Source organism: Talpa europaea, assembly GCF_964194135.1.
Source record: "Talpa europaea genome assembly, chromosome: 16".
In the NCBI taxonomy this organism is placed as follows: Eukaryota; Metazoa; Chordata; class Mammalia; order Eulipotyphla; family Talpidae; genus Talpa; species Talpa europaea.
In genome coordinates, this window is record NC_140084.1 from 38,994,792 (window position 1) to 39,020,763 (window position 25,972).

The window sequence follows — 25,972 nt, forward strand, 5'->3', positions numbered from 1 at the left end:
GCGCGGGCAAGGTCCGCCCGCGGGCGCTGCGGGCCGGGAGGCGGGGCGGGGCGGGGCGGGGCTGGCGCCTGCGCCATAAAGACGGCCGCGCGCCCCCGGCCTCTGCTCGCTGCGCGCCGCCCGCCCCCTTTTCCTCCAGCTCACGTCCCGGTCCGTGCACCCAACCGGTCTCGCCATGGCCGCGCTCTCCCAGGATCCGCACTTCCAGAAGCTGCGGGAATGGCACCGCGAGAACGGCTCAAAGCTCAACTTGCGCCACCTTTTCGAAGGGGACAAGGAACGCTTCAACCACTTCAGGTGCGCGCGGGCCGGGGGGCGCCGCCTGGACGTGCGGGGGCCGCGCCCGGGCGCGCGGGGTCGGGCAGTGCAGGCCCAGGGTCCGGAGGCCCGGGTGGCGGTCCCCGGGGGCCAGGGATGGGGGCCCGGGCCCAGGCCGCGCTTCGTCCTTGACGCCTCCTTGAAACAGGTTCCTGGGGGCTCGCGAGCGCGCCAGGGGTGTCGGCGCCGCGCCGCTTAGTCATGAGCCCTGGGCCCCTCCTCGGCTTCCCCTGCACAGGGACAGCCCCCTCCCGTCCCCTTCGCTCTCACTCTCACGCCCAGCCCCCCACTCTTTGAGAAGGGAGCCCTTCCGCCCTTGTGAGGAGGGGCCCTCGCTGACGCAGCAGCAGGGGAAGGGCCCCCGAGCTGGGGGCCGTCTGCGGGGCTGGGCAGAGCGAGAGCATTTGCGGGGGGATGCGGTGGAAGGGGGGCCACGTCGTCGCGGATTGGCTTCTGCCGAGGAGGCCAGGTCCGGAGACCTGTGGCCAACCAGGAAATGGCGAGGAATCTTGTTGGAGGAAATCTTACGGGGGCGGCGGGAATGGTGTTGGGGAGGGGAGGTCTGTGGCTCCGGGCTGGAAGTTCCTGGCTCCTGGGTTCCTTCCTGGTGAATTGAGTAACGGTGGATGCTCCCGGAGGGGATGGGCACTCCCAGGGGCCATTGTGCCCAGCGCTGTGTCTTCATATCCCTCAGCTGGGTTTCAGCTGAGGGAAACTCAGCTGTGCAGCTGCTGCCCAGCCCGGGTGGGTGGGCAGGTGACAGACATCACTGCTGTAACTGAGGCCCGTTTAGGGGCGTGGCACAGGGAGGATGGTTTTTATGGAAGCTGCTCTGGTCAGGGAGCAGGCTGGAGAGACCTGGGGTGTGGTCAGCAGCATCTGCCATCTTTCTGCAGCCTGAACCTCAACACCAACCATGGGCGTATTTTGCTGGATTACTCCAAGAACCTGGTGACAGAGAATGTGATGCAGATGCTGGTGAACCTGGTAATGCTCCGCTTTGCGAGGCTTGGCCCGTGACCCACAGGTGGCCCCCAGGTGACCCCCAGGTCCTTGAGCACCTTTGCTTCCTTCCTTTTAGGGGACTTCACTGACTGCCCCTGTGCTGATGCAAACCCTTGCGCTCTGCCCCTGGCTCAGGTCTAAGCAGCAGCCCCAAACCCCCTGGGGCTTGATGTCTGAGCAGGCCTTTCCCAAGCAGTGGGGAGGGTGCCAGGCCACAGCCATCTGTCATCCACTGTTGGCTGCACCAAACCTTGTGATTGAGAGCTGGGACTCTTGGCCCCATGTGGGGTGGGGCCAGGCCTCAGTGTCTTCTCTTCCCAGGCCAAGTCCAGAGGTGTGGAGGCTGCCCGGGAGCGTATGTTCAGCGGCGAGAAGATTAACTTCACTGAGGTGAGCTGACCTGGTGGACACCGGACTCTGCATACACTCCAGGGCCTCTTCCTTCTGTTCAGATTTCGTCGACTGTTAGTGGTATCAGTGGTGTCTTCACTCCTTCTCTTAGGCAACGCTTTTGCTTAATGAGGGGTGTGTCTTCCCCTAGGCCGGCAGCCTATTCCGGTGAACGGGGAAGGGGGCTCAGTGTCTGCCTAGGGAGAGCCCTTCTCCGGCCTGCAGGCAGAGAGCTTCTCAAGGCTTGCTCAGCAAACTTAACTCTGATTTTTGCTGCAAGTCTTATCTTTTGACAATCATGTCAGAAGACCCACCTCCTCAGTGGGAGAAGTCAGTAAGAAGCAGTGTCCAGGCTGGTTCCTTGGGGGCCCTATTTCTGAATTTCCAAGGAAGCCTGGAACCTCACATGAGAAACCCTGAGGCTCAGAGCTCAAGTCATTGAGAGACAAAGTCAGCATTAAAGCTTTAAACCTGTCATGCACTGCTCGACGAGGCTGAAGGAGGCTGCAATCAAGGAGGACTTCCTGGAGGGTCCATCTGCCTATGGAGTGTGGGACAGGAATGGGGAGGGCAGGGTGGCATGAAGCTTTTCACCTTAGGGAGCCTCCCTCTGGGTTGGAGTCTGGAGACCATCCCTTTCCTGCCCACCTGGGGTCTTTAGACCTGTTTCTGCTGGCCTCGGCATGACGGATGGTTGCTCTCAGGTGACAAGGCCAGCTGCCTGGCACAGACTTAGAGTCTGTGATGGGGTTGCATGGTGGGAGAAGCTTGAGTTTCATGCCTTGTCTTCCATCTAAGGGGTGAGGGGCAATTTTCAGAAGGTGCCAGCAAATATCGTGTTTTCTCATCAGGAAGATGAAACTATTTTAGCCCACATGAACCCTGGTCCTCTGCAGCCACTTGGCTCTGACCTCTGTTGTCACTGCTCTCTGCCTTTGCTCACTCCTTCCTTTCCTGGACTGTTGGCTTCCTGAGCACCTCTGGGTCCTCAGAGCCGTCCTAGACTTACCTGGTCACCCCTTCTGTTGTGACTGTCTTGCCTTCCCTCAGGTCCTGGGGTGGCCCCTACATCTATAGACACACCATGGGGCCTGAGTGTGCGAGTGTGGTGCTGGCAGACCTCGGGCCTGCTTGAACGAGCTGGCTGCCAGTGCCATGCTGTACCCCTGGGCTCTGCTGGGAGCGTGGCTGCCCTGGGGCGGGGATCTTCACATTCTGCTTTGTCCCCAGGACCGAGCAGTGCTACACGTGGCCCTGCGGAACCGGTCCAACACACCCATTTTGGTGGATGGCAAGGATGTGATGCCAGAAGTTAACAAGGTCCTGGAGAAGATGAAGTCTTTCTGCCAGGTAAGCAGCTGCTGAGCAGGACTTGCCCTTGGCCAGGTGCGTGCATGTCTTTGGGAATCTGGGGAGCCTGATGGGCACCCCCTACACTCTCCTTGCAAGTAGGATTCAGCCCTGCGGTGGGGGGAGGGATCTGTGTGAGACTCACCCTAGGAACCCCTCACTGGCAGCAGTGGAGCAACCTCCTTCCTGAGCCATGGGCACCTATGGGCTCATGGGGACAGTGTGGCCTGGCTTAGTTAGAACCAGATAAAATAAAATGTCTTTCCTTGATCATATCCCCACCCAACTGTCCAGAGGCAGCCTTTGGGAGATCTTTTCTGATGTTTGCTGCATGTGCTCGAGTATATCCACACACACCTGTCATCTCCTCTGCACACCTGTCATCTCTGAAGCCTATACACAGTGAACATGTACGCACATGGCTTCACTTTTCGCCCCCTCTCCTGCAGCTTCTTGGGCTGCTATCCATGTGGTGTCCCCGAGTCCGTGTCAGCGTGCCGAACTGCCTCCTCTCCCGTGCGCGGGGGTGTTGGGTTGCCTCAGATACCAGCTAGGAATTTCACATCAACCACGTTCATCTCAGCAGTGGTTCTACAAGGGCCTGCAGGCGTCGTCATACTTGGAGTCCAAGGGTGATGTCCAGAGCCCTACGTGTCTCTCTGGGTGTGTCCATGTCTGTGTGTCAGACTTAGGTGTCACTGGGAGTCATAATCTGGGATCTGGTTAGCCTGTCCCCGACACTAGTAGGCTGGTCAAAGTCTGGTTGCTTTGGCCAAGAGCCATTTGCTGACCTGAAGTGTCAGGAGGTGATCTGGGCAGCCACAGGAGTGACTTCCTGGGGTGGGGCATGCTCAGGATGCTGGTGGGAATCTGGATTCCAAAATGCCCCCTGCCATGGTTGGTATGGTGGGCAGGGGCATTTCCAGCCACAAGTTGTGAGTGGCAGAGCTGATGTGTCCTGGAAGCCTGGTTCTGTTTGATGAGACCGTGTGTGGTCAGGCTGTCGGGTGGACATCGTGGCCCTGGCCATCTGGGATGCTGTTTCCAGAGAAGCCCTCTCTTACAGCTGGCTGTGGGCATACCTGACTCAGGCTGCTGGGATATTTATAGTCGCAGAAAAAGCTGCTGAATGGCAGCCATTCCATGGTGAAGAACACACCCATGGCTGAACACACACCAGCTCTTCAAAGTTAGCCAAGATGGGTGAGGATGTGCCCCAGGATGGGTAGTGGTAGTGGCAGAAGCCAAAACAACTGAACTCTTTTATCAGAGGCCCAATGAGTAAAGTCAGCACTTCAACATCGTCTACCATAGTCCTTGACACGGCTAGGAATTAGGGAGCCAAGATTTCATTGACCTGCCATGTGATTCACAATATACTATGAAGTTGGAAAGGAACTTACAAAATTGACATGTGTCATAAAACCCCATCTGGTCAAATAAAGGTGTGTGTTCTTATATTAATAGATAGTCTGTGTTTCCCTTTCTGGGATGCTTTATTTTTATTTTTAAGATTTATTTATGCATACAAAGAACTGGGGTATAGGCCAGAGGGGTGGGGGTGAGAGGACTCACCAGAGACAGAGTAGGGAGCAGAACAGCAGATCTACCAAAATACACTGCTGAGGGGAGCAGCGGGAAATACGAAAGGTCTGCTGTGCCATGTAGGTAGCTCCCTGGCTGGCCAGGGATCGAACTTCTGCTTCATAGCGCTGTGCTTAACCCCTTGCACCACCAGGGAAGCAGATACTTTATTTTTAACTTTTTTTTTTTTTTTTTGGTGACGGTGGGGAAGAGGAACTTTATTGTTACAGAACATTTACCATGAGATTGAGGGTTGAGAAACTGAGCAACTTATTTTGTTTGTATTGGTGGAAAGATTCCCATGGCAGTTGATCACTTTACTGTTTAAAAATAATAGAAAGTGGGCCTCCCCGGTGGCACACCGGTTGAACGCTGGGTTGCGAAGCTGCCTGCAGCCTTTGCGGCGCCGGTTCGATCACTGGCTGCTCCCCAGCCACTGAAGGAGGGTCCCGCATGGTGCGCAGACCTTTCCTGCCGCCCGCTGCTCCCCTCAGCAGTGTAACTTCGTCAGTCTGCCTGCTCTGCTCCCCGCTCTGGCTCTGGTGAATTCTCTCACCCTCCCGCGCTTCTGACTGTACCCAGTGCTTGTATAAATAAATAAATAAATAAATCTTTAAAAAAAAAAAATAATAATAGAAGGTGAGGCCTCCCTGGTAGCCTAAGGGTTAAGTCTCCTGAGTTAGGTCCCTGGCCAGGGAGCTGACCCACATGGCCCAGCAGACCACTCCTGTCTTGCCTGATGCCCCCCTCAGCAGTGTATTTCATTCAGTCTGCCTGTGCTGCTCCCCACTCTGTCTCTGGTGAATCTTCTCACCCTCCACACTTCTGGCCCGCACCCCAGTTCTTCTATGCCCCAACAAAAGGAGTTGCTGCATCTTGTTGGTTTGGGGAAGGGCAGGTCGTAAATGTTGTTGGCTGATGTGTAACGAATTGCTCCAAAACTTAGCAGCTGGGAACAGCAATCACCGGTTATGTGGGCCAGGAATTGCAGTGACTGAACCGGCTGATTCTGGTCAGATCCCTTTAGCTGTGGTTAAGATACTGACCCTTGGCAGCTCTCCTGCCTGCCTGTGACTGTGCAGGTGCCTCTTTTTCTTTCTAGTAACTCCGTCCTTTTAAAATGTAAAAAAAAAAGGACCTTGACCTAGGTCGCACTCCTCTAATGGATGGTCAGGGTTGGAGGATCCACTTTCAGTGTGACACAGTAATAGTGCTGCTGGTGGGAGTGCCCATTCCTCACCCTCGGCTGGACACCCAACTTCCCCCAGGGGGAGCCATCTGAGAGAACAGTCAGAGTGCCTCAGGGTATTGTACGAGCTAGCCTCAGAAGTTCCCTTTGATTTCTTTGAAACCTTATTGGCTGCATAGGTCAGCTCTGGACAGAGTGGGAGGGGCCCGTGCAAGGATGGAATGTAGCGCCACGAGGTGAAATCCTGGGAACCACCCCAGGGAGCTGGCTGTTATGGTGGCTTCTGGCTGGCAGTGATTCACTGTGCTGCTCACCCCCTGAGGCCATATTCCGTTCCAGTAGCTGCTGGAAATCTAGACCCTCACCATTGAAATTAGGCACCCCGCAGCAGTACCTGTGTTTTTTTTTCTTTTTTTTTTTTTAAGATTTATTTATTTATACAAGCACTGGGGTACAGGCCAGAGGCACAAGAGGGTGAGAGAATTCACCAGAGACAGAGTGGGGAGCAGAACAGGCAGAAGGACCGAAATACACTGCTGAGGGGAGCAGCAGGTGAGACAGGAGAGGTCTGCTGCACCATGTGGGTTTCTCCTTGGCCAGCTGTGAATTGAACCCAAGCTGCAGAGGCTTTGGACAGCTTCACAGCACTGCGCTCAACCTGCTGCGCCACCGGGGAGGCCCAGTACCTGTGTTTTCTTTAATGTAACTCAAATATGGTGTCTTTTGATCTGAAGACATGAATTAAAGACCCATTTATTTACCCCTCTCATAGCTGACATGCAAGGGTGAGCTCGGCATAGGATAACTGACAGAGTAATTCCTTCTCAAAAGGGGGAGAACAGGAGTGGAAGGGGCGTACAGGAGGCATTAGTCCAAGGCCATTCTGAAATCCAGCCGGACACATGTCACTAGTTGCTTGGTTAGGACTCAAGACTTAGGAATTGTGGGAACTCCCTGGTGGCGCAAGGGGTTGAGACACAACCTATGAAGCTATCCGTAGCCACTAAAGCACAAGTTCGATCCCTGGCCAGGGAGGTGACCCAACATGGCGCAGCAGACCTCTCCTGACTCGCCCGCTGCTCCCCTCATCAGTGTGTTTCAGTCAGTCTGCCTGTTCTGCTTCCCACTCTGTCTCTGTCGAATCCTCTCACCACCTCCCCCCCGCACCTATGTCCTGTATCCCAGTTCTTGTATAAAAAAAAAAAAAAAGACAGGAATTGTTCCTCAAGGCTTTTGGCTTTGCATTTGGTCCTCCTTTTTACAGAGAGGTGGTCTGTGTTGCCACGGCGTGGTTTTCTCAACCCTCTTATTGCTGGTAGAAACAGCATCTAAAGGCCTCCTTTCATGCTCCTGCTCTAGATTGTGCTTTTGTGACAGTGCCCTGGATTTGATCTTTGCCAAGAAACCAGCATTTTAGCATCAGTTGTTGCCTAGAGATGTGGAAATTTTCAAACAAAAAATTCCTGATTTTTTGTTATAAAGTTCTCTTGGCTCCTTTCTCTCCTCTTCCCTTTTATTGTAAGCACTAAAAGCCAGGCAATTCCTTTAACGCAGCCTGTAGCTAGATCGGCAACTCAAGAGGTACATTTTGCACTGTCCCCATTAACACAGACAGCAACGTGGCTAGCCCTTCCTTTGCAGTATGATAAGGACTCTCTTTCCTCTGGTTTCCATTGTTTTCCTCCCATTCTTCATTTTATTTTATTTTTTCCCCTCCCATTCTTTAAATCTCCTCCAGCTGCCCCGTGGAGGACTATCAGGCTCCTGCTACAGTCTTCCCTAGTGTCTCTTAGACTTTGATTAATTCTCGACTCAAGGACCTTTGAGCTTTTTTTTTTTTTCTTAAGATTTTTATTTTATTTATGCGTCCAAGAACTGGGGTGTAGGCCAGAGGTGTTGGGGATGAGAGGATTCATCAAAGACAGGGTGGAGAGAAAAACAGGTGGGTCGACTGAAATACACAGCTGAGGGGAGCAGCGGGCGAGTCAGGAGAGGTCTGCTACGCCATGTGGGTAGCTCCCTGGCCAGGGATCGAACTCGTGCTGCAGTGGCTGCCAATAGCTTCATTGTGCTGAGATTTTAATCCCTGGCCACCAGGGAGGCCCCGGCCCACACTTTTAGGTTTCCATTATGGTAGAATCATACCTCTGATACCAAGATCTGCTTTAGCTATTTGTTGTTATATGACAAAAAAACACCAAAACTTGGCCGGAAACAGCAATAAATATTTATCATCTCACATAGTTTCTGGGGGTTAGAAACTCAGGAATAGCTAACTGGTTGGTGTTGGTTTGGGACTTCAGGGAAGGGTTGTCATGGAGATGATGGCCAGGGCTCCCTTTTTCTGAGGGTTTGGTGGTTTCTGGAGGATTCTCCAGGGGCGTTCTCATTCATGCCTGATGAGTGTGCTTATGATGTAATAGACAGTTTCCCCAAAAGTGAGTGACAGGGGAGAGCAAGGCAGAAGCTGCGAGGCCATTCCTAACCCAGCTTCTGCCGTCTATCATCTTGGCTGCGTCCTGGGGTGCACAGGGCAGCCTATTATGCCCTGGGTCAGGGGGCTTAGGGATGAGTCCCCAGAGGCCGAGTCATTAGGGTCCTTGAGGAGGATGCCTGTCTGATACCCATCCCCTACACAGACCAGTCACAAGTTGGCACTGCACGTCTCTTGGTCTCCGACATACTGTCCTGCAGATTCCAGCTGTGCTGCTGTGAGGTGGGATGTTGCCCACTTTGCTGATGATGAAACAGGGTCTAGTTGGGGGTGATGTGGCAGGGGCCTGTCACTGGGATTGCGTAGGCCTCTGGGAGGGCCTGGACTGGGACTGAGGTGGAAGGGTGTGGATCTAACCGCATCCTGGGCAGCAGCTTCTGCTCAGGGGATTTGGGCTGATGGCATCTCCCTCCTGTGCTAGCGCGTCCGGAGCGGGGACTGGAAGGGATACTCGGGCAAGAGCATCACGGACATCATCAACATCGGCATTGGCGGCTCCGACTTGGTGAGGAGAGGGCTCTGCCCAGCCTTGGTTTCTCCAGCGATGGGAATTGGCTGTCCCCACCTCTTAGGGGCTCTGCAGTTATCTGATGCCCCTCTCCCCACAGGGACCCCTCATGGTGACCGAAGCCCTCAAGCCATACTCTTCAGGAGGTCCCCGGGTCTGGTTTGTCTCCAACATCGATGGGACCCACATTGCCAAAACTCTGGCTGCACTGAACCCCGAGACCTCCTTGTTCATCATCGCCTCCAAGGTACAGACCGGGGACCCAAACTGGCTCCCCAGTGTTTGGGGTCGGGGTGGGGCAGGGTTGGTGGGTGCTTTCCCAATACCCTGGGCACCGGACCCTCCTGAGGACCTGAGTGTGTTCGCTTTGTGGATTTGGCCAGTACAGCTGTCCTCACACTGCTGCTTGTCCCTTTGCAGACTTGATTTACCCTCTGAAAGCCCACATTCGTCAATTTCAACCTTGGCCTGCAGGCCCCACCCTCTTGCTTTGAGCTCAGCCTGGGGCTAGTCATGTGTTTCTTAGAGATCTGTCCCAAATGTCTGCTTTCTGACCCTAGAACTGTATCCAGATTATGATGTAAAGGTTTTGTCTATAGTCATTTTGCCCAATTTAATCACATCAGTGTGCGGGAAACAGGTCTTCCATTTGAATCCTGAGATATAGTCTAGTCTGGGAGGAAGGGCACCCCAGGCGAGGTCACAGCCCCTCTGGAAGATGTCCTGGCCTTGACCAGAATGTGGGGTGGAGGGGGGCACAGGGGAGTTGTGCCTTCTCCTAGGACCCCTACCACCACTCCGTTGCAAAGTTCTGGAATCACAGGATGACGCTGCCACTTCTGGGCCCCACCCAGACACATCCACTCACATGGTGGAGGTGATGTGGCGTGACTGTCACTGGCCCTCATGCACTGGCAGCCGGGCACCCTGGTGGCCTCTGCTGCTGGGTCCTGGCTTGAGGCCCCATGCAGCTGAGCTGGGGACTGACCACTCTGCTGTCTTGCTGCAGACTTTTACTACGCAGGAGACCATCACAAATGCAGAGACTGCCAAGGAGTGGTTTCTTTTGTCCGCCAAGGATGTGAGTACTAGGGTGGGCGATGGGTGGGAGGTGGGAGGCACTGGGTGGATTTCCTTACCTGCCCACCCCCTGCATGGCCAGGCCTCTCCTGATAGCCTGATTTCCCTTTAAGCTGGCAGTAGGAGGCAGCATCTCTGGTGCCTGCCTTTTCTGCTTGAAAGTATTTGGCTTTGCCAGCCCCGACACCCCAAACATGACAAAACCTGCTCTAGCAGCCCTTTCTTTAAGGCTCCCGGGCCTAGTGAGATCTTCTGCCTTGGCCGCACCCACTTTCCAGGGGAGGCACATTCCTGGGCCTTGTGTGCCTGTGAGGAGGATGGGCAGGCTGGCCTCTGAGCCCTCTGCCCTCGTGACCTGGACGTCAGGCTCCTTCAGTATCCTCAGAACCCAGGGCAGGGAACGGTGGGTCCTTGGTTTCTGCAGAAATGGGAGGGTCATCACCCTGGTTGGCCCTGGGTGGGTTCACTGTGACCTGGTCTGTCTCTTGCAGCCCTCTGCAGTTTCGAAGCACTTTGTTGCCCTCTCCACCAACACGGTAAGTGTCTGTGTGGGCCACCCCTCACACAGCCCCTCCCCCGCAGAAGTCATTAACCCTGGGTCATGACCTTTCAGGGTACAAAAGCTGTGATGTGGTTCCCAGGTTTGGGGCCCTTAGCCCTTCCAATGAGATGGAAGCCGGTTGCCTCTCAGGGGTGTGGGTGGTCAAGGGTCCTTGTCTCTTCTTCATTCTTCCGTTAAATGTCTGTAGCTCTGACGAGGCCTTGCAGTTGGTGGTATTAACCCCGTCTGTCTCCCAGCCTAATTTCCAGAGCACCCCATGCACAGGACCTCCCTTGGCCTCTGCTCTACTGTACCGGCCTCTCCTAAGTGGGCTGTGCTGGGCAGGAGTGGGGGCTCAGTGAAGGGCGGACTTGGCTCGGGGATTGGTGGGTCAGTGATTCCAGCGTAGCGTGTGGGTCACCTGCCTGCCAATTCTCCAGCTTACCTGTGCAAGGTGGCACGGAACTGGATAGGCAGGGCAGGCTGGGCTGTGCTCTGGAGCAGACAGTGCCAGCTCTTTTGAGCAGCTGCCACATGCTGGGTGTTGTTAGAGCCAAGGTCTTTGTGAGCAGCCCCTCACGCCCTCGCTGCATCCCTTCCCCAGGGCTCATCCTGAGACAGGAGAGAATCTTAGGACTGTCTGACCACAGCACCATTCTCTGCCCCCTGATGGCAGAGCTCACACCAGTCATGAGGGCCTAGGAAAGGGGTTGCTGCCTGTGTCTGCCCAGGGGCCGGAGTATGTGAGGACTAGGGCTGCCATCTGTCAAGGGCTGCCTGGGGTAGTCGGCCCCCCCAGATCCTCCAGTGCTTTATCAGGTGTCTGAGCTTGGCCCTAGCCAGTGCTCAGGGTCAGCCCTCGGCTGGGTTCCCAGGTATCTTGGGGAGCTGCTGCCCTTGACAGACATAGAATGGTGTGTGGGCCCGCTCCTTGCAGGGGACTTTGCTGGCGCCAGATAACTAGTGTGCTGCGTGCAGGCCACCTGCTGTCCAGCTTGAGTGGGGGCAGCTCCTGGTCTCTACCCTCCTCCACAGGCCACCCCAGCCCTGCCCCACCTGGTACTCAGGAAGGTGGGGGTGCTCCCGCAGCATGAAGAGCATGTCTCGCGTCTTAGTGTGCCAGCTAACACGTGCTTCCTTCTTCCTGCCCTTTGTCCTTTCTAGGGTAAAGTGAAGGAGTTTGGAATTGACCCTCAAAACATGTTCGAGTTCTGGGATGTAAGTAAAGGCACTTCCTTGTGCTGGGTGAATTCTGTGTCCTTTGCCAAGTCATGAGCATTGAGCCAAGGATGAGGGGCTGTGAGGTCAGATCAACATTTATTGAGCATCTGCTGCATGTCTGGCTTTGGAGAGGCAGAGAGGAGATCCTTAGAGAGACTTGTTGGGTGGGAGCAGCCCAGTCAGGATGGGGGTGCCGCTTCCATCAAGGATGAGCCCAGTTTGCAAGGCCTGGGTGGCCCTCCCCTGGATGGGGTAACCAGAGCCGCCCCTGCCCGCCTCACTAAGCTGAGGTGGTGAGTTATTCTCAGTGATGACCTTTCTCTGAACTGCAGTCACCAACTCTAAAGGCCAAGGGTCAGGGTGAGGTGGGAGGTGTGGCTGGGCAGCCTGGGAAGGGGCCTTGCAGCTGCTAAGGGACAGCACAGAGCAGGTGCGGGCCTGGCCTGTGGAGCTGTGGGCCCTGCTGGCCACAGACGTCACATGGACGCCTCTGCTAGAGCCATAGCCAGGCCAAGCAGTGAGCAGGAGCTTTCCCTGCAGCCTTGCTGAGTGTAAAAAGGGCTGCAGCTTTGGGGTATAGGGGTGCAGTGCAGAGTGTGGCGTGGCTGCTCTGAAGTCAGTGACCGTAGCGGGCGTCATCCTACCGGGTTTTTCCCACAGTCCTGTTGACCCGAAGCTCTCTGTTTGGTGGCAACATCCCCAGGCGTCACCTTTGAAAGCTCTGAAGGCCTTGGGGTCTGGGAGAGAATTAAGTTAATGAGTTAACTTCTTTCTAGAATGGGAATAGTTATGTACCATTCTTGGGAGAATTGAGAAGAGTCACTCTGTGCCCTCTGGGGGCTCAGAGGAGGAACCCTGGTGGAGACACACTGTGCAGCTTCTAGCAGATGTTGCAAACCTGACCAAGGAGGGGGAGCCACTTCCACCTCCCCCCGGGGACCTGGAGCCTGAGCAGGCGGCGGTCAGAGATGTGCAGTGCTCCTGCCGCCCAAGGAACCCCCAGAACAAGGTTGTGTCCCGCTCCGGGTTCGCATTGCCTGAAAGTGCCTGGCAGGCAGATGCGTGGAGAGTGGCTTAGGGAGAAGCCTGGGTCTCCCAGGTAAGGCCTAGGAGTGACAGTTGAGCACGAACACATGGACTGGAGCTGCCAGTGAGCCCTGAGTGGCCAGGGTGGGTGCAGGGAAGACCTCCTGCACAAGACGGGTCATAACCCGCGCCATAGTGGCTGGGGGAGAGCCTGCTTGGGCACTAAGAGTACATGTTGCTGGATCGAGAAGGTGCCGTCTCAGGAGCCAGGGACAGAGACAGTGAAGTTTCTAGAGCTAGGGGATCTCTCAGGTGAGATAGAGGAGTGCAGGAGAGGTGTAGGGCTATTGCTCTGGCTCTCAGGTAAGATCAGAAGCGTCCAGCCTGGCCACGGTATGTATAAATGGTGAGGCCTTGTCCACTGGGGCCAGCCATGGGCAGCTCCAGGTTTCAGGATCAGGCAAGGTATGGGGGTAAACTGTATGGTCTCTCAGGCTCAGCTGGAGTCAGCATATAGTGGAGAGTAAATTTGGGTTGGTAAGGTTTGAAGAACAGGCAGGTACAGGTGAGTTCTGAGGAGGAGCCAGGACAGGTCAAGTACAGGTGAGATCTGTGAATTCTGGAATTGTGTCTTCATAATTAAGAGCTGTATCTGTCAAATAAGGCCCGAGGAGCCAAAGACATGGACAAGTATTTAACCCCGTGTCTGTGAGTTGAGGTCTATGGCAGGGGATAGGTGTGTACGCTGGGTGTTTCTGACCAGTTCTGAAAGGTGAACATCAGGTAGTGGGTAGCTGGAAGCTCATATGAAATGATGTGAACTTTGAATTTAGGATTAGGCAAACGTAGGTGAGTCCCCTGTGCCAGGTCAGCCACCTGGTTCTCAGCATCCTGAGCAGGTGTGATGGGCAGAGGGCAGAGTGTTGCCTGAGGATCTATAATCAGTCCAAGGCGTGGTCTGTGCCTTTGGGGTCTGACTGGGGTGGGGTATGAGAAGCCCAGATTAGGGAGAGCTGGGAACGTACCTGGTTATGAAAGGTAAGGACTGGGGAGTTGGAGCACATGGAGGACAGACCGGTGAACTGACTGCAGTGCTCTGTCAGGAAGGTGTGGCCTAAGAGTACATGACAGGTCAGGGTCTAGAGGCCTGTGCCGGGGGGCCACTCAGACACTCTCTGGCGCCACTGGGCTCTCTCCAAGGTTTCTTCAGGCTGAGGTGAGCAGCCAGGAACCTGTCAGGTGAAGGGACGAGTCTGTCAGGTTAGGTTTGCATGGTGGGTCTGCTGAGGTCTCCCTGAGCTCTCAACTGGCATCACAAGTTCTTTAGGGAAGGCCGGAGGAGCCGAGATGAGGCACATGAGGTAGGACTGGGTCGTTGCGTGAGGTCACTGGAGCCAGAGATGGGCAGATGGCTGAGTCTGGTAAGTGAGGACTGAAATCCATGATGGGGCCCAGGTCACGAGTGTGTCCTCAGGTGAGGCCTGAGCAATTCTGGTGATGCACAGCTCCATGGGCCTGGCGTTGGTTCTGCATCCTTCTGGAGGGCTTATGAGTTCTGGGTCTGCCTCACGCGTGTAAGCAGGTCTCTTAGGTGAGGCTTGAGGAGTTGAGGTAAGATACATGTTTTGTACTTTTGGGTCTCAGGTGGGGTCTGAGCTGCTAAGGTCGGGATCTGCTTTGTCCTCTGAATCTGGGTCGAGCACAGGTGAGATTGCTGTGTTTTTCAGGTGATATTTATGAAACCAAGGATGGACAGAAGCGTGGCCTGAAAAGCCACACTTAGTTCTGAAACTCTGTCCCACACTTGAGCTGAGGCCCAGGAAGGTCGAGCAGACCTGTCAGGTGGCCTGGGTCACCATCTAGTGTGGTTCTCTTAGACCTCCGAGAATCTCAAGTGATGGCCAGTGGATAGAGCTTTCAGGTGAGATCTGAGGGGCAGGATTGGGCACACGGGAATAGATCTGGATTTCCTAGGTAAGGTCAAGGTAGGCACATACAACTTTCGGTGCTAGCTTATGAGGTTGAGGCGTGGCGGCCAGGCATAGAATTGAGTTTTTCAGGTAAGGTCTAAGGAATCTACGCTCGGTATGGATTTGTATCCTTGGGTCTCTCAGCATGGTTAAGCTCAGGTGTGTAGAGCTGGGTTTGTCAGGTAAGGTCTATGAAGCCGGAAACAGCAGGTTCACAAAACAGGGCCTGTTCGGTGAGTTACATTGGAGGCTAAGTAAGAACCAGATGTCTTGAACGAAATGTGAGCAACTGAGATGAGGTACAAGGAGATAGAGCTCGTCTGCCAAGTGCAGTCTCAGGTCCTAGGAAGACGCACAGGTAGGTGGAACTGGCCTGCCAGTTGTCATCTGTGGAGCCACAGCCAAGTGCAGAAATACAGAAATGACTTGGAGGTGTGGTTTGCAGAGCACAGGGCTAAGCACAGGTAGGCAGAAACAGCCTGCCAGTTATCAGAAGAGTCAGGATCAAGTACAGGTAGGTAGAGCTGGCCCACCAAGTGTCATCCAAGGAGCTAAAGTCAAGCACAGGTAGGCAGAACTAGCCTGCCAGGTGTGCTGTAAAGAGCTAGAGTCAAGAACTAGTAAGTAGTATCCATGAGTCAAGAACTAGTAAGTAGTATCCATTCCCCTACCAGGACTGGACAGAGCAGCCAGCATCAAACACAGGTAACAGAGCTGATGGCCAGGTGTGGTCTGAGGAGTCAAGGTGAAGCTCAGGTAGGTAGAACTGGTCCACCAGATGTCATATGAGTGGCCATGGTCAAGTACAGGTAGGCAGAGCTGGTCTACCAGATGAGGTCTGAGGACCCAGGGTCAAACAGAGGTAGGTGAAACAGGCCCTCCAGGTGCGATTGGAGTGACCAGGATCAGGCACAGGTAATAGAATTGATGTGCCAGGTGGAGTCTGAAGCACCAGCATCACTTATAGGTAGATAGAGCTGGCCCACCGGGTTATGTCTGAGGAGCAAAGGTCAAACACTGGTAGCAGAGCTGCACTGCAGGTCTGAGAAGTGAAGGTCAAACACAGGTAGGCAGAACTGGCCCACCAGGCGTAGTTTGAAGGACCAGCGTCAAGTGCAAATAACCCAAATGACCCGCCAGGTGAGGTGTGAGGGTCCAGCATCAAACACAGGTAGGAAGAATTGGCTCGCCCACCAGGTGTAGTTTGAAGGACCAGCGTCAAGTGCAAATAACCCAAATGACCCGCCAGGTGAGGTGTGAGGGTCCAGCATCAAACACAGGTAGGAAGAATTGGCTCGCCAGATCTGGTCTGAGGACCCAGTGTCAAACACAGGTAGGCAGAGCTGGCCTGGCAGGTGGGTTCTGGTAGCCAAGGTCAAATGCAGCCAGGTAGAACTGACCTAATAGGTACCATCTAAGGAGCCAAGGTAGGCAGAGCTGGTCCAGCAGGTGAGATCTGAGCAGCCAAGGTCAAGCATCGGTGCAGAAGTCTGGTCTGAGAGGGAAAGGTCAAACGACAGGTAGGCAGAACTGGCCCACCAGGTGAGATTTGAGGGGCCAGGGTCTTATGTAGGTAGATAAAGCTGACCTGCCAGGTGAGGTCTGAGGAGCCAGGGTCAAACACAGGTAGGTAGAATGGACCTTCCAGGTGTGATCCAAGGACCTGGTGTCAAACACAGGTAGGAAGAACTGGCCTGCCAGTTGTGTTCCGGGGAGCCAAGGTCAAGTATGGATAGGCAGAACTGACCCTCTCGCTGCAGTGTAAGGAGCTGGGGTAATGTATTCATAGTCTGAGCAGGCCGGCCAGGTGAGGTCTGGACCCAGGATCAGTCACAGGTAGGCAGAGTTGGTCTGCCAGATGAGGTCTGAGGAGCCCAGGTCAAGCACAGGTTAAACAAGGCTGGCCTTCCAGTTGAGGTTGGAGTGACCAGGGCAGAGTCAGGTAGGCAGTGCTGACTTGCCAGGAGTGTTCTGAGGACCCTGGATCAAGCCACAGGTGAGCTGAGCCCACCCACCGGTGTCATCTAAGGAGCCAAGGTCAGGCACAAGTAAGCAGAGCTGGCTCTCCCGTGCAATGTGAGGAACCAGGGGTATGTATATTGTCTGCCAGGTGTGATCTGAGGAGCCGAGGTCAAGTACAGGTAGGCACAGCTTATCTGCCAAATTTGGTCTAAGGACCTATCATCAGGTACAGGTAGGTAGCACTTTCCCACCAGGTGTGGTCTGAATAGCCAAGGTCAAGCACAGGTAGGTAGAGCTGGCCTGCCAGGTGCAGTCCGAGGACCCAGGGTCAGTCGATAGGTAGGTTGAGCTGGGCCGCCACCTGTGAAGTGTCAGAGGCAGGTAGGAAAACCCATCTGCTAAGGCTGGTGTCTTGAGGCTCAAGAGTTAGGGTTGAACACAGATAGAGTTGACTTTTTCAGGTGCTGTATTCAGGCACAGCCTTGAACCTTCGGGTCTTCATGTTGAGGTCTGAAGAACCAGGGGTAAGCCTGCATGGCTGAGTGGCCTCTCCGGTCAGGCCCTCAGCTCTGGTGCTTCTGCAGGAAGGCTGAGTACGGGACTCCTAGGGGGTCTGCGGGCCTCAGTTTGACGTGAGTGGATGCATGTGGCCCTCTTAGTCTAGGGCTTTGAAGCCAGAAGTATGTACACCTGGGTTTTGCAGGTGATATCCTTGGGGCCTGGTCTGGCTCAGGTGAGCTGACTTGGTTTTCTTAGTGACTCCATGGACCCAGGGTCACCTGGGCAGAGGTGTATAAACTTGACGTTAGGTGGATTCCTGCCACCTATGTTCAGGTACAAATCAGCATCCCGGGCTTGTTGGGTGAAATGGGAGGGGCAGTGCATGATGGGTGTGGCTGAGGAGGTGGGTGAGACCTATAGTTGGGACCTCTGGAGCTGGGGCCAGGAACGGGTAGGTGGGTAATATGGACTCATTAAGGAAAAGCCAGAGTCGTCGTAAGTATGTGTATCTACCTCAGCCTGGAAAGGTTTGGGGCACCCTGGGGATCAGGTCGGACTGGAAGAATGTCCTGTGCCAGGTCAACAACCTGTTCTCAGCACCCCGGTCAGGTATGATGGGCAGAGCTCAGGGTATTGCCGAGGTCTGAGGATCTATACCAGTTCCAGGTGTGGTCTGTGGCATTGAAGTCTGGTTGGCTTAGGGTGGGAGTTACCCAGGTGAGAAAAAAGGTAACCTCAGGCCTGGAGATAAGTCAGGTCTGGCTTAGGTGAAGCACAGAACATCGAACCTCGGCAGAGGAGCTGCATCTGCCAGGCCTGCTCGGAGAGGCCCCCCTGCAGGTGAGGGTGAGCTCCAGAGGCCCGTGTCCGGAGGTGCAGGTCAGACCCTGGCATTGCTTGATTCCCCCAGAGTGAAGTTTGAGGACCAGGTCTCAACCAAGGTAGCAGCAGCCTGGCATCTGATGGTCTGAGGACCAGCTCTTTCCTCAGTCCACTTTCTAGTACTGAGTTGTTAGGTGAGAGCTGAGAGTCTGTGGTGGGTACTGTGATCCGTGGGGCTGTCGGGTAAGGGCCTCACCATTCATTCCATTGCCCAAGCTGGAAACCTGGGGTCCACACTTGAGTCTCTCCTTCTAATTCTTGCTATTTGATTGAAACTTCTGAAGCCGCCTCTGTCTCCCTCCCGGAGGAAAGTCATCTCTGTCCGGTCACTGGGGCCCGTACACGGCCTCCTGCTTCCGTTCTCACCAGCACACTTGCCTTCAGTCCTCACGCCTTCCTTCACCTTCTAGATTGTACCATTCTTCTTCCTGTCCAGCCTGTCTTAGTGGGTTTCCAGGAGAGAACTAAGCCCTCTGTCCCTTGCCTGTGTCCCAAGGCATTATTGGATGTCATGGATTAGAATCTTTCCTTTAGACCTAAAAGGGTACTAGCCTCAGACCATCCTTAGAGGAACTGAGAAACATTTTCTGTGGGACTTAATTCTCTCACTATTGAGAAAGGCTGCTCTTGCCACAGGACCTTTGCATGTGCTGCTCCGGCTGGTGGAATGTTTCTCCTTCCTCACTGTTTGCTTGGGTAATGCTTGTTCATTCTTCAGGTTCGGGCTCAGGTTGCTTTTATCATTGGTTTCAGTACTGGCTTTCCTGCCTCCCGAGCACTTCTATTTCATTTTCACATTTATTGGCATGATTATCCATTTTTCTCTTTCTTTCTCCAGACTGTTTCCACTGACTGTGTGAAACGTGGTAGGTGTTCCACAAGTGGTCGTTAGGAAGATGTGAATGGGGGTCTGAGGATTCTGATGATACAAAGTGGAACCCACATGCATGGCCTGGGAAGGCGCTGTGTGAATGGGAGGCCTAGGCCCGTGTCTGTAGGTCCAGGTCTCAGAGTGTGTCTCGGGGCTGGCACCAAGACTGGTCAATTTTCAGGTATGAGTCACTGGGTCTGTCAGTATCCTCTGAAGCAGGGCTAGACACAGGTAGGAGGCAGTGGGTCTGCCATCCAGTCTGAGAGGACTTGGGAGTGAGCACAGGTATGAGGCGCCAGATCTGTCAGTGTCAGAAGGGGCAAGGCCAGGCTCAGGTAGGAGGCATTGGGTCTTTCGGTGTCTGAAGAGGTAGGAGCACGCAGGTAGGAGGGTTTGGGTCTTTTGTTGTTCAGGCAATTGTGTCTGGGTGCAGGTAGGGGGTGCTGGTTCTGTCAGTTTTCCAAGAGGCTAGAAACAGGTATGAGGCACTGGGGTCTATCAGTGTCTGAGGAAGCAGGGCCAGACACAGGTATGAGGCCTTGGATCTGTTGATATTTGATGAGACGTGGTGCAGGTATGAGATGCTGGATCTGTCACTGAGCTTGGAGGCAGGGCCAGACACAGGTATGGGATTCTGTGATCTCTGAGTGTCCAAGGAGATAGCTCGGGCGCAGGTAGGAGGCGCTGGGCTGGCAGTGTCTGAGGAAGCTGGGCTGGCACAGGTAGGAGGCACTGGGCAGCAGATCTGAGGAGGCTGGGCTGGCACAGATGGGAGGTGCTGGACAGCAGTTCTGAGGAGGCTGGGCTGGCACAGGTGGGAGGCTCTGGGTAGCAGGTTTGAGGAGGCTGGGCTGGCACAGGTAGGAGGCGCTGGGCTGACAGTGTCTGAGGAGGCTGGGCTGACACAGGTAGGAGGCGCGGGCAGCAGGTCTGAGGAGGCTGGGCTGGCACAGGTAGGAGGCGCTGGGCTGACAGTGTCTGAGGAGGCTGGGCTGGCACAGGTAGGAGGCGCTGGGCAGCAGGTCTGAGGAGGCTGGGCTGGTACAGGTAGGAGGCGCTGGGCTGACAGTGTCTGAGGAGGCTGGGCTGGCACAGGTAGGAGGCGCTGGGCAGCAGGTCTGAGGAGGCTGGGCTGGCACAGGTAGGAGGCGCTGGGCTGACAGTGTCTGAGGAGGCTGGGCTGGCAAAGGTAGGAGGCGCTGGGCTGACAGTGTCTGAGGAGGCTGGGCTGGCACAGGTAGGAGGCGCTGGGCAGCAGGTCTGAGGAGGCTGGGCTGGCACAGGTAGGAGGCGCTGGGCTGACAGTGTCTGAGGAGGCTGGGCTGGCACAGGTAGGAGGCACTGGGCAGCAGGCCTGAGGAGGCAGGGTCGGCTACGGTAAGGTCCTTGGTTGTGTCTCGTGGCTTTGATCCGTCATGGTGTAGTTGGCCCTGTCAGTCAGCCCGAGCGTTGCCGGCGCCTGGCCTGCTGACTTGCTTCCAAGAGGTGGGTTGGACCCAGGCACTCAAGCTGTCCCTGTGGAAGAGCATCATGGTCAGGGGCAAGTTCTGTGGCAGGAGGGAGGGGGGCGGGCTGTGCCAACCCTTGTTCAGCACCTTTTCTTGTCTCTCCTAGTGGGTAGGCGGGCGCTACTCGCTGTGGTCAGCCATTGGACTCTCCATCGCGCTGCATGTGGGTGAGTGCCTGTGTGTTTCCGTCTTGGGAGATAAGCTGAGGTCGGGGCGAGGGTCTCGTGTCCCTGAACACCTTCCTGTCCTCACATGCTGCTGGCCCCTCTGCTGTTGGCTGGAACATTTCTCTTAGGCCACAGGGAAGGCCCGAGTTCTTTTCTGGGTTTATAGGTTGCTCTTCTCCACCCCTCACAGCCACAGCCCCACTCACCTCTCGCACCAGGCAGGGTTTGCTGGCGTTTCACTCGGGGCCAGCTCTGATGGGGGAGGCTTTTTGTAGCCCAAATCCTCCAGATCCTGTTCCTTCTGGCTCCATGTCCAGCCAGATTTCCAGAAGCAATGTGCCCATGGCAGGAGGCTGGGGCGTGACCATCCCTGTGGATGCTGCTTTTGTGTTGCAGGCTTTGACAACTTCGAGCAAATGCTCTCGGGGGCTCACTGGATGGTAAGTGACGGGCTTGTGTTCTCTGCCAAGAGAATGTGTGGTTGGTCCCGCTCCCTGCCTCTCTGCTTCTTTCCCTCCCTCCTTGGACACTGCTCAGCTCCCCACCCCACCCCCACGCCCTAATTTCAGGATAATCATTTCCGCACGACGCCCCTGGAGAAGAATGCCCCCGTCCTGCTGGCTCTGCTGGGTGTCTGGTACATCAACTGCTTTGAGTCTGAGACGCACGCCATGCTGCCCTATGACCAGTACATGCACCGTTTTGCTGCCTACTTCCAGCAGGTACCAGTTGCTTGGCCAGGTCTTGGGGACAGTGGAACTTGGGGAGGTACCTGGGAAGCCCATGAGCCCAGGGGCCCAGGTTCTGGCTCCTTCAGGGACTTTTCCCCCTTTGCCTTTGGGTATGGCCAAGATTGTGTCTGTTCCCCATCACATGGTGAGTCTTCATGAGCAGCGGCTGTTGGATCTGAGCGTCCGCCGAGTTTGACGTCTGTGGGCCCTTGACTGGCTATCACGTGTCTTGGCCAGGCGGCCCTGGCCTGACTCTGGCTCTGGGGCCCAGCTGGGTGGCTTCTCTCTTGGACATCACTGTGTGTGCTGTGATGGGCTGAGGCCTCCGTGGTTTGCACTGCCCTTGCGCACCTACTCTGTGGTGCCTCTTTGGGCTACTCACAGTCCTTAGCCCTCCGAGTCTCCAGAGCAGCCCCTCTCTTAGTCCCGATTCTGCTCCGGGCAGCCCTTCTACCTCTGCCCCTGCTTTTGTTTAGCACATCCCTGTCCCTGCCCTGCCGCCCCTGGGCGGGCTCAGGGGGCTTCACCAGTACCTGAAGGGAAATCCTGTTGTTGAAGGGGGGGCCAAGGTTCCCCACAGCCTAGCATCCAGTTGTGACAGCCCTCGAGACTGTCCACTAGACCTCAGTCTGTCTCTCCCTTAAGAAATTGGTTGAAGATTTTGACCCACTTCTGTTCTCAGCGAAGTCCTCCCCAGGCCTCCATGCCTGCCTCTGGCCACGTGCCCTTCCTGCACAGGGTCTGCCCGAAATGTGTGAGCCCGTGTCCCCATGGGGAAGGGAGGTAAAGGGCTCATGTCCACAGAGCCCTCCCAGGGCCAGGACATCCCAGGCAGGATTTGGGAATGGTGCGTGAAAGAGCAAGGCTTACAGGTGGAGGATTTCTGTCCCCACTCCAGGGTGACATGGAGTCCAATGGGAAGTACGTCACCAAGTCTGGCGCCCGCGTAGACCACCAGACAGGCCCCATTGTGTGGGGGGAGCCGGGGACCAATGGCCAGCATGCCTTCTACCAGCTCATCCACCAAGGTAAGGCCCTTCTGGCCAGGGTGGGAGTGGGGTTGCAGTGGGAAGGCCCCCTTCAGAGATGTCCCCATTGGGAAACTGCTCTCCTGTAGGCAGATGGGTGGCTCTGTGGGCTGATAGGGGGGTACCTGGTGACCACAGTGCCCTTCACAGGCACCAAGATGATACCCTGTGACTTCCTCATCCCGGTCCAGACCCAGCACCCAATAAGGAAGGGTCTGCATCACAAGGTAGGCCCCTACCCCGACCCTCGTCACGCTCTCTCAGGCTCATGTCACACCCCCACCTCCTAAGACCCAGCCATTGCTCAGCGGGAGGATTGGTTTTCGATTCCTGCTGCAACAGATTACTACAAACACAGTGGCTTAAGACAATACCCACTTATGAGCAGTTCTGAGGGTCCGAAGCACAGGTGCTGCTGGGTCTCTGCTCCGGTCCTCACGGGTCAAAGTCCGGGCATCATCAGGACTGTGTCCCTTTATTGGCAGAATTCATTTCCAGATGGTTAAGGACCAAGGTTTAGTTTTCCTTGCTGTCAGCAGTGCCGCGGACCAGCCCAGCGGCGGCGGGAGATCGAGACAGTCTCAGGGATTGAGAACGAGCGAAAGGTGGTCGAAGGAATTAGAGCGAGGGACAAGAATGACACACTCAAGGGAGAGTGAAAATCTGAGTGCAATTTATTAAAATCAACCTCTTTTTATACATTTCTGTGACGATTACCTAAGATTATTTTTCACAGTTTGTGGTAAATCATACATCAGATATGCAGTGAAACATAGCAAGAATTATTACATATTGTTTTTCACCTAAATTCCATTTAAGTACAATTATCGATGAATCAAACACTTACTGTAATTTACTCAGAGGAGGTCTTTGTTATCCTAACCTTAACTTAAATATTACCTACATGATTTTTATTATGATCATGTTTCATATATTTATCATAACATTAGTTCTTAATGACCACATATTATTATTTGTTATTAGCATTTACTATAAAATCACAATGATTACTTTTTCTTAGTCATATATTTAAGCATGTTCTAAAAGCAGCTAAACCAGTTTAAAGCACACAGCTGGGCAGTGCAAGCACAGGGCTATTGAATTGTAAGTTAAAGATTAACGGTGTGTGTCTCAGTGTTTTCAGGCAGTGTTTGTTGGTTGCTTATGGCGCCAATGCACAGCCATCCTTTCCTGTAACATCAGAGGGGGTCTTTTCTGCTTAACATGAACGCCAGAGTTTATTATGCTGAATCCCCTCGGGGACTGCGCCTGTCTTAGGTCGTCAGGAGTCGCAGACATGCGGCTAGCCAGTGCCTTCTTTAGTCTGCCCCCGATCTTACCCGTCATTGACTGTCCAGTCCAGCGCACAGGGGAAGGGGGTCTTACGTACTCTATTTGTGAGCATCCACAGTACAGCCACTCTTTATTTCATCCAATTACTGGCAATCAATGGTGGCAACAGTGGTATTGCCAGCCATGGAGGCAGGAGCCGCCACACAGCAGAGGGTCAATCTCAATTTCTAGAAGCCTCCTTGACTCATCTCTGCTTCTCTGCATCTCAGCACCAGCCACGGCGACTTGAGTCCTCTCTAGCTTGGAGTCTTCCTTGCCTCCTCTTCTCACCTCCCTCTGAGAGACTCCTCTGCCGTCTTCTACGGCAGGTCCTCCAGCCATAATGTTTCACTCGGAGTTTTCTAACATGGATGAGAAAAAAACCAATCCCAGGGAATTCAGGATGAAAAGGTGTTATTGGAGGACATGCTTTCATTGTGTGGCTTTGCTTGAAGCTGTAGTTTCCAAGCACCTGTCGGCAGCGTTTAGTGAGGGCTTACTGTACTTTTAAGAGCCGTGTGATTATGGGTGACGCCTCTGCTCCTCGGGATATTAAAAGATAGCTGTCAGGTGATGCAATGCATTGCTCATGGAAGTAACTGCCACTTCTGTCAGGTGGAGGCTCTCGGCCCCTCGCTCCAACTGAGCTGTGCACTGGGGCTGGCAGCCGGAGCCGGGCAGGCACTAACCCGCCCTGGGCAGGGCCATGCAGTCTTGTCCCTCTACCTGAAGCCAGCCGGTGCTTCCAAGCAGAACTGGACGTCTCTCTCCTCAGATCCTCCTGGCCAACTTCTTGGCCCAGACCGAGGCCCTGATGAAAGGGAAAACAATGGACGAGGCCCGGAAGGAGCTGCAGGCTGCAGGAAAGAGTCCTGTGGAGATAGAGAAGCTGTTGCCACACAAGGTCAGCACTTGTGGGGAGCAGGAGGGATGGAGCCATGGGGCAGGCAGGGGGACCGGCAGGTAGAAGGGGCTGTGCTCATACAGCGCATGTCCTGGCCTCCTGGGCGGTATGCACTTCCCTTCTGGGGCTTATGGGATCATGACTAACTAGGGGACATTTCTGGGTGTTTTCTGAAGATCTTTGAAGGAAATCGCCCCACCAACTCCATTGTGTTCACCAAGCTCACACCATTCATCCTGGGAGCCTTGATTGGTGAGTGAGCGGGAGGGGCCGCCGGGCTGGGCCAGGCCAGGCAGCGCCACGGAGCCCTAATGTCATTGTCCACCATCTCTGCAGCCATGTACGAGCACAAGATCTTCGTTCAGGGTATCATCTGGGACATCAACAGCTTTGACCAGTGGGGGTGAGTTGCTGATTGGTGGGGGCAGTGGGGAGCATTTGCGGGTTGGCTTACAGGTTGTCACCAGCATCTCTGGAACCCTGTACCATTCTCTCTCCTCTTCATGGCAGAGTGGAGCTGGGAAAGCAGCTGGCTAAGAAAATTGAGCCTGAGCTTGACGGAAGCAGTCCCGTCACCTCTCACGATTGCTCCACCAACGGGCTGATCAACTTCATCAAACAGGAGCGTGAGTCCAGAAGCCAATAAACGCATGTTCCACTGCAGCCCAGTTGTAACTCGTCCTTCCTGTCCCTCCTCACCAGAGTCCGCACTGCATGGTCCTGGCCGGAGCACCGTCTGGCTGCCAGCTGGGACCACCAACCCTTCGGGGGATACTGGTCTGGAACAGCCAACTTCCCCCCCGCCTCTGTGTTCACGGTCCTCCATGTTACAATTGACTGGAGTGTTTCAGTGCAACTGACCTCTGTTCACATTGTTCCTGTGCCAGGTAGAAAAATAAAGATGTCATCCAGGAGGTTGTAGCTTGGCCTCATGTTTATGCAGACGGTGCTCCGTGCAGCAGTGGGAGCAACCAGTTGGGAGAGGGACGCACCAAACGTTCTGGACTGAGGACGACTGTCCTCAGAGTCAGGAGAGGGAAGGTAGTCACAGTCACGAGGACAGCTTCACCTCTGTCATCAAGTCCCACACCTCACCTCTGTCACTGTGGAAATAATGTATTCTGTTCACTGGATAGTTTTTATTTATTTATTTTTAAAGATTTATTTATTTATGCATACAAGAACTGGAGTGTAAGCCAGGAGTGCAGGGGTGAGATGATTCACCAGAAAGAGTGGGGAGAAGAACAGGCAGATCTACTGAAATACACTGCTGAGGGGAGCAGCAGAAGAGACAGGAGAGTTCTGCCGCACCATGTGGGTAGCTCCCTAGCCAGCCGGGGAATTGAACTCGTGCTATAGTGGCTGGTGATAGCTTGATAGCACTGTCTTTAACTCCTGTGCTACCAGGGA

General features: G+C 54.7%; 1 protein-coding gene across 3 annotated transcripts; it reads left to right on the forward strand.

Moving 5' to 3' along the window:
* Positions 1-175: 175 nt before the first annotated feature.
* On the forward strand, positions 176-25,468 carry GPI (glucose-6-phosphate isomerase; the record flags this gene model as incomplete). 3 transcript variants are annotated; one of them, XM_084257356.1, is made up of 18 exons in its annotated part: positions 176-297; positions 1,215-1,305; positions 1,645-1,713; positions 2,944-3,063; positions 8,752-8,835; positions 8,939-9,085; positions 9,848-9,919; positions 10,410-10,454; positions 11,624-11,677; positions 20,507-20,567; positions 20,964-21,007; positions 21,137-21,289; positions 22,197-22,326; positions 22,477-22,553; positions 24,434-24,562; positions 24,739-24,814; positions 24,899-24,965; positions 25,073-25,468. In XM_084257356.1, 18 exons carry the CDS (start codon positions 176-178, stop codon positions 25,206-25,208), a joined length of 1,677 nt encoding a protein of 558 aa, XP_084113482.1. In that variant the 3' UTR covers positions 25,209-25,468. The 3 variants fall into 3 exon arrangements, with proteins under 3 accessions (XP_084113482.1, XP_084113483.1, XP_084113484.1); XM_084257357.1 differs by having other exon boundaries at positions 24,461-24,562; XM_084257358.1 differs by lacking the exon at positions 8,752-8,835.
* Between the last annotated feature and the right edge of the window lie 504 nt (positions 25,469-25,972).